Genomic DNA, 13,135 nt, shown 5'->3' on the forward strand with positions numbered 1-13,135 from the left:
AAAGAATTTGAACCTAAACTTTTTAATTAAACATAAAAAATATTTATTATTTTATCACAATTATTGATGGTGCCGCCTTTATAGACCAAGCTATGTGCATCCCACGATGTGAACGATTGAAGAAATTTCAATTCTTTGTATTTACATTGTACTAATGTTTCTTAAAATTATTGACCAGAATATTATTGTGGCCAACTTGTCTACGTTTTTAGAGATATTTGGAAGATTCATTTGTCCTAAAATAATGAGTAACATGAATAACCAAGTAACGTTGTTTTTAATAGACCTTCGACTTTAGAATAGAAGAAAAAAAAGCACTTTGCAAAAGAATATAACTAAAGTGAAGAAGTCATGATATAATATTATAGAACATGACAAAATATTTTGAGAAAGGAACCGTAACTACAATAAAAGAAAATGATTATCGAAGTACAAGAAACGACAGATAGTAAAGACGAAAAACTATAAGAGTAATACTATGACTATTCGTAAGTAGAAATAGCAAAACAATTCTCAACTGCCTTTCAACCTTCCAGTTCTTACCGTTTTTAAGTTCCAACCTAACAAAGAGAGTGAATTTAATTTGCTTTCTTTCAATCGTTCAGACCACCAAACTTGTACTATTAACTCTAATAAGAAAAATGCTATATACAACTAAAATTATGTTGAAACCAATAAATCGATGCAAAAATTTCCTACATAATGTAAGTTACTAAAAATTGTAATTATTGAATAATTGTAGCAGTACTTAATAAGTAATATTGAGAAACTATATATCTTGTCTTGTTATACTATGTATATTTTCTTGTAAATACTTGAGCTGCCATTTTTAGGTTCGAATTTAGGTTTAAAACATTTAAGAAAAAACTATATAATTAGATATACTTCACCTCCATATGTATTATTATTATCTATACTTTCAAAATATTACGTATCTTATCACTAATTAAGAATTTTCTACGTATCTTACACTTAGATACATACATTTTTGCTACCAAATACACAAAAATAAGGAGAGAGGCGAGCGAGATTGAAGAGGGAGGCAAGCAAGATTGCGGAGGGACGCGAGCGAGATTCATATCTATCCCATATGCATGCAAATTACACTACATACATACATGTATCAGTATGTATCAGGAGTGATTCACATGTATATGAGATACCATGGGAGAGTGGCTAGCGAAATTGGAGAGAGGCGAGGGAAACGAGCGAGATTTGCTACATTTGATCCCATTTATCCGATATACATGTATCTAGATGAATCTGGAGATACCAAAATCTAGAAAAATACATAATATTGCAAACCAGAGTATAACTAAGTAATTAGTTATTAAACTAATGAAATTTATGTAAATTTCCTAACATTTAATTCTTTTTAAAAGGTGGCTTAGCCCAATTCGCAGCCCATTTAAGATTGGGCTAGTCAAATTTCAAAGCCTTGGGGATCAGATCGATCCCTATTGATAGCTCTGAAACTCTAATCTTAACATGAGTAAATTATGCTTAACTGATAGTTTTGTACATCTGTAGGATCAATCATACAGTTAAACTAAAGTGAAAATTACACTTTATGCAATGAGATTAATATTTTTAAAAATACATGTGTAATCAATTGAAACTACTTCATACATTAAATGAACCAAAATTTGATGAAATTAACGGTATTGTTCATTTACCTTGATATTTTGTAGTATAATGGTTAAGAGAGATATCAAATGCTGCCTATCAAATATACATACTTTAGCGACAATTAATACATGGTAAATTGGTAATAACTTAATTATCGCTAAATATGTTTTTAGTGGCAATTAACACTCTTTGTAAGTGTTCCTAAAACCTATAGCGAAATTGAATCCGATGGCATTTGACTAATGACGATAAAAGTTTTAGCACTCTTTGTTAATTTGTTGCTAAAATTATTTTTATTGTAGTGATATTTAAGTTTGACATAATGCTTGTACACTCAATTTTTGGACTTATATCTAAATTTTGACTAAGATGTCTTATATTTCAAATTTATATGTCTACTAAAGTTCAAACAATCAAACCTAACTTTGAAACTCAAATGTCTATTTATTCAATACCTTTTAAGAATACACTTTCTTAATATATTCATGCATTTTCAACTTGTCATTTTAATTAAATAATTAAAAAGTTTTGAATTGTTATAGTCTTCTAGATGTCATTCATTATGAAAGTGATGGAACCAATACCATCAATTAGATGGACGATACAAAGAGCTAGCTTAGCATGGTCTTAAGGATGACACGTACAAATTAATAGTTTAAATAATTTAATTAAATCGATAAATGTAATAAAAATCTAGATATTTTTTCTGTCTCTCTTTCATGGACCCCTCTTTTTGTCTAACACTAATAAGTCTAGTCATCATACATAATTTGTCCGTAAATTACGCATTCATTTTATAAAAATGAAGTAGCCGGAAAATAAGATGAAGAGATAAAATTATTGAAATATATTCAGAAAAAAAATGAATATATCTCAAATTAACAAGTTGGAAACATAACTTGTTTATATTTTCGTTTTCACGATAAGAGCTCATTGAATTTTAGACATATGCTTGATAATATTACTCATTGTGTAGGTGAAATATCCTCAATAACGCGCACCTCAAACTAATTCTATTCTGCAGGTAGAATTATTTAATTTTCAAAACCATTTATCTTCACCATAGTCCTTTTTTTCCTACGTATTTTCGATAATATTAGTGTTAGGTAGATAATAATTGTATTTCTTTTGTAACCTTTTTTCAACTACCAAGGAAAATTGTTCCAAATTAGTACCTAACCATGTCATTAAACAGTACATCATACTAATTAATATCTATGTCGTGCTCTTCTAGTAGCTACTAAATATAAACAATTGAAAGCTACCATGAGCTTATTAAAGTCAATAACAACCCACCAACTAATGTTTTAGCTAATTTGATGGTGAAATATGTTAATAATTAAAATGATGTATAAATAACATTATGTTTATGAGTATGTTATCGCAATACCCATATTAGTTGACGTTAATCTTAAGTTTTTTAAAATGATTTAGAGAATAAGTAATATATATCAGTAGAACTATAACTCAATCAACACAATTCAGTGGAACAAGTAATTATAATCTACAACTTCTATTCACAAAAATGAGTAACACTAGCATTCAAAATTACAACATAGCCACCAAAATACTTGAATACAAAACAAAATTATATAAACTGAAACCTGTTGTGCTAAAATATTTGGCTTAAAACATAGAAAATTAACCTCATAAAAATAAGAAAGTGCTAGTATTACTTTCACAAGTATCTATACTCTCTTTTTTTCTAAAGCATATCTTAGTCAACCAGGTCAGCTTGGGAACTTTCTGTTCAATTACTTCACACAGCCAAAAACTCATTAATTCAACTTCCCAAATTCTAGCCATTCATGTTTTGGTTTTGTGATGAAGCTTTATACTTGCTAGAACACAAAAACTTCATATTCTTCTTCATCATGTCTTTTTTACTGCTTGATTTCACCTGCACTACTTTTATCGAATATCGAGATTAGCATTAAAGAGTTTAATTTTTATACGCTAGTTTATATTATTAAGTAGCCTAAAAGATAGTTACATGGGTAAGACATCGATCAGGTTGCTTAAAAGATAGCTACAATGTGACCTTATAAATAGGACATGCTAACAGCTAGAACATGTTACTCCCTTTGTTTCAAATTGTTTGTCTAGTTTTGATTTGGCACAGTGTTCAAGAAAGTGAATACTTTTGAATCTTGCTATCTTAAATTAAATGTCTTATAATCTGTCATGATCTTAAACATGTTACTTGGAAAGTTAAAATAAAAGAGTTGTCAAAAAAGAAAAGAGGCATTCTTTTTAAGCTGACAGACAAGTAAAACAAGCAAATTGATAGTGTAACCTTCCTTACACTGTCCTTAAATCTTGAAGCATGTGATCTATGTTGCTCGGACTCTTCAAACATGCCATGCGTGAGTGTCTAATCCAACACAGATGCAGCAGCATTTTGAAGAGTTCGAGCAACATAGCATGTGATTAAGGGAAAAACTATGTTACTTGGACCCTCCAAAGGTGTTGTCGTACCGTGTTGAATCCATCAAAATTGCTTTTGAAGAATCCGACACATACGTGACAATAGTTTTGAGGAGTTCGAGCAAATATAGGGGGAAAAGAATGTTGATCAATCTACCTCTTGCGTTTGCTTTTCTGAGAAGAAGATGTTGATGGATTGCTGTGCCAGTTCCTTTTCCTTTGGTTAATAAACCAATTGTTTATCTGCTTCAGTTGTAAACCAGTTTCTTGCACTAATCGTGCTTTGTCTTCCTCCTGTAACATAAATTTTTGTTAACAAAAAACTGAGAGATGTAGTAGTAAAATAGGTCCTTTTGAAATTATGATAGGAACTTTTTATGGTACACTTACAGTTGGATAAGGCCACTTAGAATGTGATTGCCACCAAGCTTTCAAGACAGATGTAGTATCACCAGGCAGCTTTCCTGCTCTTCGTTTGCGTAAAATTTCCTCTCTAATGTCAACAATCTTTTCCTTATAACCCTTCATGATTTAAAACAAAATCAAGAAACTCATTAGCTCTAAGGAGAGAAAAAACTAAGGTTATCTTTCGAGCTTTATCGGTATAATTTTTAAGTCATTAGAAAGGATATATTGTTATTTACTTAATTATGTTTACAACATATCACGTGTAGGCGTAGTTCTTTCTGATAACGAGTGATTAATAAGCCTTGAAAGCAGGAGTTCTCTGGGTTTTGCTTACATGTTGAATTATATGACCATCTCATCTAAAAGCTTAGAGAGATTACACTATTACTTCCTCCGTTTCAATTTGTTTGTCTAGTTTAGAGAGGGTACACTACTACTTCCTCCGTTTCAATTTGTTTGTCTAGTTTTGACTTGACAGAGAGTTTTAAGAAAGTAAACAAGACTATTGAATCTTGAAGTAAAAAATTGAAGACATGTGGAATATACAAAAATGTTAATTAATCTTGTGGTTTTAAACATGTCAAGTTAAAAGTTAGAACTAAGAAGTTGTCAATAAAGGGAAGAAACATTCTTTTTCAAACGACCCAAAAAGAAAAGTAAGACAAAAGAGAGTACTTTACTTGATTGTATATGTCAACCTATTCCCGATTCTAAGCATACAAATTGTTTTTGATTATGAGTGATAGTGAAACTTGAATGCATGACTTATGTTGTTTAGCTTACCTGTTGAATTGTGTGACCGTAGCGTCTAAAAGCTTAAAACCATTAACAGAGGGTACAATACTATTTCTACTGTATTAATTTTATTATTATGTTTTTGAACAGTATCAGAACATCCAAAAGTTATGTTTCTTTTACCTGTTTGAGCTCATGCTTGAGTTCTTGCCTAACACGCTCCATCAAGGACCTTTCACTTTCAGTAGGTACAAGAGGACCAAATCCCATGCTATCTGGTCCATCAAAACCTCCATCCAAAAAGTTTGTGTCACTATCAGCCTGGTCATCATCATCATCAGACATGGTTGCTCCTGTACCTTCACCTGGTGCTACCCCTGTTGACAGATCATCTGAGTAATTATAAAAGTCTGCAACACACACTTGGCCTACATGCATATGTAACTGTCGAAAAGCTGGTGGAGCAGACATTCTTTTATTCTCTTTTCAGCAATGATAACAGTTTACTGACTATGTGATAGATGACTACATAAGTGTCATTAGTCATTACTAAGAAAACAATGTTAAATTAGAAGAATGAGGCTATCGACCTATTAATTCGGACAAACGTACAACAACAACATATCAAGTATAAGCCCACAAAGTGGGACCTGGAGAGTGTGAGTGTACTCCGACTTTACTCCTACCTCAAAGGTAGAGAGGTGGTTTCCGATAGACCCTTGGCAGTTGGCTCAAGGGAAAACAGTGCAAAGCAGTCTAAAAAAAAAGTAACGGAAGCACAAGAAATAACAGATAACAACAAAAACAACCGACAATAACAAAAAAAAATAATCAAGGTAGAAGGAATCGACAATAGTAACAGAAATCGAAGGACTTATAATCTGTTTGCTGGACTCTTAAATTACCAACAAGTACGTGTCAAAAATTCTCAAAAAATAGTGATTTTTTGGAGGATCCAATACAGTTGCAACAAGATTTTTGGAGAGTCCTAACAATATAGCTTATAATAAGGCAATCATGAGAATCGCATATGGTTGGTTGTAGTGTAATAATTACAAACAAATGGTGTCTTGGCATAGCAATGGATTTAATATTAACATTAAAGGGATGAAGATGAAAATACGAATGAAAGGAAATATCTGACAGACAGTATAAAATTGAAATATGATCTAAGCTTTTTAACTTTAAGAGTTTAACATGAAGAAACAAAAGATAGGCAGGCTTCAAGAGGAATAAAATCAATTAGAAAACAAAACTGACAAAATAAAAAGACGGAGTAGACAATGATGTCACCTGTTAAGCTTTGTAGAGATTGTTCAAGCTCCCAGCAAGCCATGACAGCTTCCATTGCATGGACACGGACATGTTGTTGCAGTTGTTCTTTAAAGGAAGAGAGCAACAGAACATAATGTGTCTGCATCACAAGAAGCAAGACAAAAGGAAGTATGAGATAACATATCACATCTCTTAATGTGGATATAAACTGTATAATTTGCTGTTAAGATTAAAAGGAGAAAAGAAATGCAGAAATGTGTGCATGAAAATGTTATTACATATCAGAAACCATTAAAGAAGATACAAAATAATGAGGTAACATGTACAGGAAGTACGCTTGTGTTTTTGAGCAAGACAAACTTGCTATAATGCTAACAATTATACCGACGCTTGTGGTTCATAGTTACTATTGACTTGGCAACATTATGAATACTTAAGCTTAAGGATTCTGTAACTGTTGGTGTCTATAGACGATACATACTGCAAAATTCGAAGCAAAAATATGAGGTGAACTCTTGATTTAGTACATACTCATAAGATAGAGCTAAATAGCAAGAGCAAACAACAAACAACATATCCAGTGTAATCCCACAAATGGGGTCTGACCCCTACCTTATACGGGTAAGAGAGACTGTTTCCGATAGATCCTCAACTCAAGAAACTAAATAGCAAGAGTATCTTTCAAATATCATATACAAATATGTTTTTTTTCCCTTTTGTAATTTCTTATAAACATAACAAAATTAAACAGCAAAAGCATCTTTCAGAAATAATACAAAACTTGTTTCTTCTTCATTTTTCAATGTCTAGTTTAAGACAACGTTGGCTTTTCAAAATTCGTGCGCAGCACATGAATTATTTTAAATAATAACCTTTGTAAATTGTTCATTTTTTTCAAAATGTTAGAAAGATAATCCACTTTCCATTCATCACTCCCATTGAAAGAAACTATTGTTAGTTAAACTACTTCGCCATTACTACTACCGAGAGATCAACAGGTAAAAGTAAGAAAAACATATCCACATGATGCCTCAAGGAGATTCTCCAAAGCACTTTCCCTACATTAGGGGTCAATTATTAGTGTATAGGATAAAAAGATTCCTCTTTTGATGTGACATCTAGATATTTATATAAAGATCTTAATAGTTAGAACTCTCAAATATATTCCTGTAGAAATATACTCAGGATAGAAGCACAACTGAAAAGAACCTATCCAGTGCCAAATTCTCGAGTCCAAACCTTTTCTCTATTAGTTGGACAGAATCTAACAATGCAGAGCATGTGATTTAGGAATCAAATTTCTATAAAAGATTAGTTCACAAGGCCTAAAAAACCAACATGCTAACCTCTCTGGTTAATCACAAAGCACAACAGAAGTAGTTTAACAACAAAGGAAGCTGCTCACGGCCATATCTTTTACCTTGACCAGATTAACTATATACTTCATTGTAAAGGTTTACATTGGCAGAGCCAGGATTGTCGATAAGGAAGTAAATACAAGAAGAAGCCAAAGGAATTCAACATATGATATATATATTTATATACATAAAAATATAACCTATAAATACTGTGTAAGGGTATAAAATTGACAATCCTAGGACAAAAGTGGCTCTTCCACTACAGGTTTATATGAATTCAGGAATTGCCATAAACTAGACTAAACTTAGTGCATCATGATAGCGAAATGATCACTCTGCCACCTACGATACCCCACCACATTCACATGATAAACCACACATATAGATAGAGCATCAATCTTAAGCAAAACCTTCTCTCTATGGCCACAATTCAGATAGGGAATAACACATTCAACCGAGTAATTCATATCGAAAAATCTTAGTTTAGTCAGTTCAAAAACAAATCTTCAGATTGAAACACATTTATGTGAAGACTTCCAATAACTTAAATGACAGGATAAGCCAAAGATTGAGCCTTTATTCAACTCTCTTCACTCTCCTACATCAGCTACGCCAATCAAAATTAAACACCCAAAAAAAATCTTAACTCCAGGAATTTAAATGGTATTTCCGCAAAATCCAATCATTACAATGACATCAACAAAAGTCCATTCATTTCACTCCACACTAACATTTGTTGATGACCTCAATTCTACAAATCATCAAATAAAGCCAAAATTTTGTGCCGGCCGAGCTCACCTTTCAAGCATATTATGAATATTATAAGCCCAAAAGAACACTTCACCATCCTCAATCCTCATAGAAGTAATACAGATTTCTGAAGTACAACTATTAACATATCCAATGTTGTTGTAAATTTTGACATTAGCTCCTTACAACAACATATCCAGTGTAATCTCATAAGCAGAGTTTAGAAAGGATTAACACCCGAAAGACAATATTTTCAAATTAGATAAAAATAGTCTTAAATATATCAAGCAAAAACTAATTTTAAAACTCTACACACAAACAAAGAAGAAGAAAGAAAAATGAAATTTCTTCGTTACCAGGAAAGAAAAAGCTTAGAATTATGAAGAAAAATAAGGAAATTTTGTGTTTACCATAAATTGATCGAGGTCTTTATCATCTAGAGGCGGTTGACCTTGTCCAAGTACAGAGTATTTGGCTACCACGTTTTGCGATTGAGCTAGCTGCGCGTCAATCCTCGGTAATTGATCCACCGGCGTTGCAATTCTCAGGCACGAAACGTGTGCCGACAGTAGCTGATCGTATAAAGGATGATTCAATATATCCGCTTTACATTTCTCTCTCTCCCACGAGTTCTCCTCTTCATTATTATTATTGTTGTTTTCTTCTCCTCCTCCGCTATGCTGTTGACTCATCTTCTTAGCAAAATTCATCGACTCCGATAACTCATCATTATGCCCACCTCCACCGCCGGTAACTCCACCTCCACCGCCGGCAGCCGCAGTAGGTGAGAGCCACTGGTTAGAGTTTGACGAGTCGGAGTTAGATGTCTGGAGATGAAGGAAATTGTTCCCTCCGGCGACGGCAGCTGCAGCTGCGGCTGAGGAAGGTGAGGATGCGTTGGCGAACTGACTGTGTTGTTGACGAAGGAGAGAAGTGTTGAGCCAAGTCGGAGGTGATTTTCGAACGTCGTGATGAGGAGATTCAGGTAACATGGAACGCAATACCGCGTTTTGTTGCTGCTGTTGTTGCTGTTGTTGTTGATGAAGAGCCATTTCTTGAGAAAAGTGGTCCTGAAACTCCATGGCTATGGCTTCCTTTTTTTCTTTTTTTTTTATAGAGTGTTCAATGGTTTCTGTTCATTTTTTTTTTGGTACAGAAAGAAGAAAAGTACAGAGAGAAAGAAAATAGAGGAAAAAAACAACAGCGTTTACTATAACTGTTGTTTTTGTAGACATATATATATATACTATGTTCATACAATCACGATACTCAATTGATTGATATTTTTAGATTCGAAATTTATTGAAGACATGATATTAGATAACATAATATATATATATATATATATATATGTAAAGGTATATGAATATTTATTTAAATAAAAATATAGTGTATATCGATATTATTTTACTTTGGAAATTAAAAAAAGTTAGTAGATTATTAAAAATTACTTATTTAATTTTTCTGTTGAATATTATTGGTGGGCATTTGATTTCCTAAAGGGAGTAATTTTTATTAAAAAGAACTTTATTATTATTATTGTTACTATTTTTCTCTTTTCACTATTATGTTGTCTTTGAAATATTCTATTTAAATTGGGAAGTTTTTTCTATCTTTAAAAAATGGGAATACATATTATTATTATTAAATTTTATTTATGAAATTATACGAAATATGTTTTAGATGAATACTATTCTTTTATTTATGTATGAAATAAATGTTATGGTATTATAAGATATTTAAAATTGCAAAGGCGTATTCGGCCGTCTTATAATCTTTTTTTGGGCACAAAAAAACAAATAATATGGGCAAAATCAAGAATTCCTTTTTTTCTTTCTTTTTTCTTGTTTGGCATTAAAAGAGTTATGTGATTTTTTAACAAAAGCATTACTATTTTCTTTCTTCTTTTTGTCTTTTTTATATGTTTGCGTTAATAATTTAATTTATATAAAAAAAAATTCATCAAAAATGATCCAGAAACACAACTTCAATTTGAAATTACATATTTTTTACTATTTATTTAATTTGTTATATTAAAAATAATATGCATTGCTTAATTTTAAGAAGTACTTATTTTGGTCACAAAGATATAATTTCGTCATTTTCATTATTTAATTTCAAGCTAACTGATTCTGACATTGTTATTTCATTTTTTTGATTAAAAATAACTTATTCGATAATAATTACCATAACAATATATTTAGTAAAATTTCACAAGTGAATCTGAAAAAGGTAAAATACACACCGATCTTACTATTACATCGTAAAATTAGAAATATTATTTTCTAAAGACTTTCATCCGATATTAAATACTATAACATAATGTAATTTATATCAATATTAATAACTAAATAAGAAATAAAATAATCCTAAAAATTTATCTTATAACTATCTATATTTATTCAAAATATCGAATAAGTAAAAAAATATTATCCTTTCAATAATGACCCAATATGTCTCCAACTCATGGAAGATGTGTTCATTGTTGGCATATGTCTACTATACACGGTCTAATCCAAATTGAACTTCTAGCTTGAAAAGAAAGGATAGACTAAAAAGTAATAGATATTCTATTTATACTTTTCTTTATTCGAAAATAGTTTCTTTACTTGTAAATATTTCTCTTAGTAGAATTTATGAGTATATTATTGATTGTTTCAATTATCTCATTTCCTTGAATCTTCTTTACTGTTAAATATTTGTTATATAAATCAAAATCAAGTTGTCACGATCCAGACCGTCGTGATTGACACTCACACTAACCCTCCGGTGGGAGAACCACTACTACAACTCAAACCAAGCAACTAAACAAAAACTAAGACATTTAAGTACAGAAAAGCAGGAAAATACTAAGGAAAGAAATAGAGTTCTCATAAACTCTAACAAAAGTCTAACAATAATAAACTAACAATGCGGAAGTAATGCCTAGAACCTGAAAGTCAATGTCTCAAAATATCTAACAATGAACCAAGTCTAGACAAGAAGGGATACAACCCCAACTAATGTACTAATAACTAATAGAACTGTCTAAGTCCAAAATGTGGACATAGATAAAAGGAGAACTCATGGCAGCCTGGAAGAATTGGCTCACTCTTGAATTCGAACGACGATCAATGATCTCCTAAGCGAGGTCTGTCAGTAGCCGCTTAAAGATGCCTTGTACTCAACAAAAACAAGAGCAAGTGCAATATCAATACACAACCACAGTGTACTGGTAGGATCACGTGCTATCCCACTAAGTGCAACATACATAAGTCATCACAACAATATAATCACATGCATATAACGAACATATACAATATTATCAAACATTTACTAACAACGAACAACTTCACATTTCTCAAGATACACAATTATATCAAATGATTGGTACTCTTAGGAAACCCAAACCCAAACAGTTAGCATATCGGAACGTGGTACCCGATTCAATGATTATGCCGGAACGTGGCAACCGATCCCATAATTATGCCAAAACATGGCAACCGATCCAAGTTAGTTATGTCGGAACGTGACAACCGATCCATTCAACACACCACAATCACAATCACAAGTATATCCTTAAGATCATACAATTAAGTCATGATTTCATGGTAACCATCATTCATCTATCTCATTTACAACAAGTGTGATCAATAATGCAACATTCATATACATACATGTATCATAATGAAGCAAGACAAACATACATCACACAATCATCACCTACCTCGAAACAAGCTTGAAACCCTAAGAAACTTGATCCTTCCCTTTCCGGATTCGTTCCGCTTGTTTTTGGTCTACAAACAATCATAATAACACGGGAATCAATAAACAATCACTAATTACCCGGATTACTAACAATTCTAACAACCCTAGATCATACCCATGATCCCAAGTATCCAAATAGGGTTGTTTCCACCATAGAATCTAGATCAAAACCCTCCCTCATCGATAATTACCCATTCTATTACATTATACGGATCAAAAAACGCGTTTGGGGAGTGAAAAACTGACCTTTAGCATCAAGAATGGTGAAAAACTGTTAGGAGTTGCATGAGGTTCGTTCCTTAGCTCTAAAAATTGAAAAGTGCAGAATAAAGTCATGTAGAGATTTATTTACGACTTTAAGTCGCGTCTGGCCCGCCAAAGCGACAAAATCCAGCGCCAAAGCGGCTTGCACGAAACAGTGAGCTATTTTAATAATTCCAAAATTTCCACTTCACAACACACCTCTAACCCACAACACTCAGAAAATACCCGTCATGCTAAGATCGATTCCGAGAGTTCTACTCGCCTGAATTCAATTCCGTAAAGTCGTACGGATTCCTTAACGAGTTATCTAACCAATCATGTAACCAGAATTATAAATAAATCACCCGATTGCTACCAGATTTCCCTACACCTTAATGACTTCGATTTCGTCCAAATCTGGACTAGGTTGGAAAATTTCAATTACTACGAAAAAGTTTTCCGACCCAATTTTTTTCCGTTGGCTTTACTATAACAACGGAACCCGGTTGTTACACAAGCAAATAAAATTAAGTGGATGGAGTATATATAGATCTTGTCTCTAC

The 13,135-nt window shown here is 32.2% G+C and overlaps 1 protein-coding gene across 1 annotated transcript; it reads right to left on the reverse strand.

The window, feature by feature from the left end:
- Positions 1-3,111: 3,111 nt before the first annotated feature.
- On the reverse strand, positions 3,112-9,804 carry LOC102592058 (homeobox protein knotted-1-like LET12). Its single transcript, NM_001318614.1, is given in 6 exon segments — positions 3,112-3,534; positions 4,214-4,350; positions 4,447-4,578; positions 5,383-5,576; positions 6,493-6,613; positions 8,993-9,804. Coding segments are annotated over 6 exon segments (1,278 nt in total). The 5' UTR covers positions 9,665-9,804; the 3' UTR covers positions 3,112-3,512.
- Positions 9,805-13,135: the final 3,331 nt, after the last annotated feature.

Source organism: Solanum tuberosum, unplaced genomic scaffold, assembly GCF_000226075.1.
Source record: "Solanum tuberosum cultivar DM 1-3 516 R44 unplaced genomic scaffold, SolTub_3.0 scf00300, whole genome shotgun sequence".
In the NCBI taxonomy this organism is placed as follows: domain Eukaryota; kingdom Viridiplantae; phylum Streptophyta; class Magnoliopsida; order Solanales; family Solanaceae; genus Solanum; species Solanum tuberosum.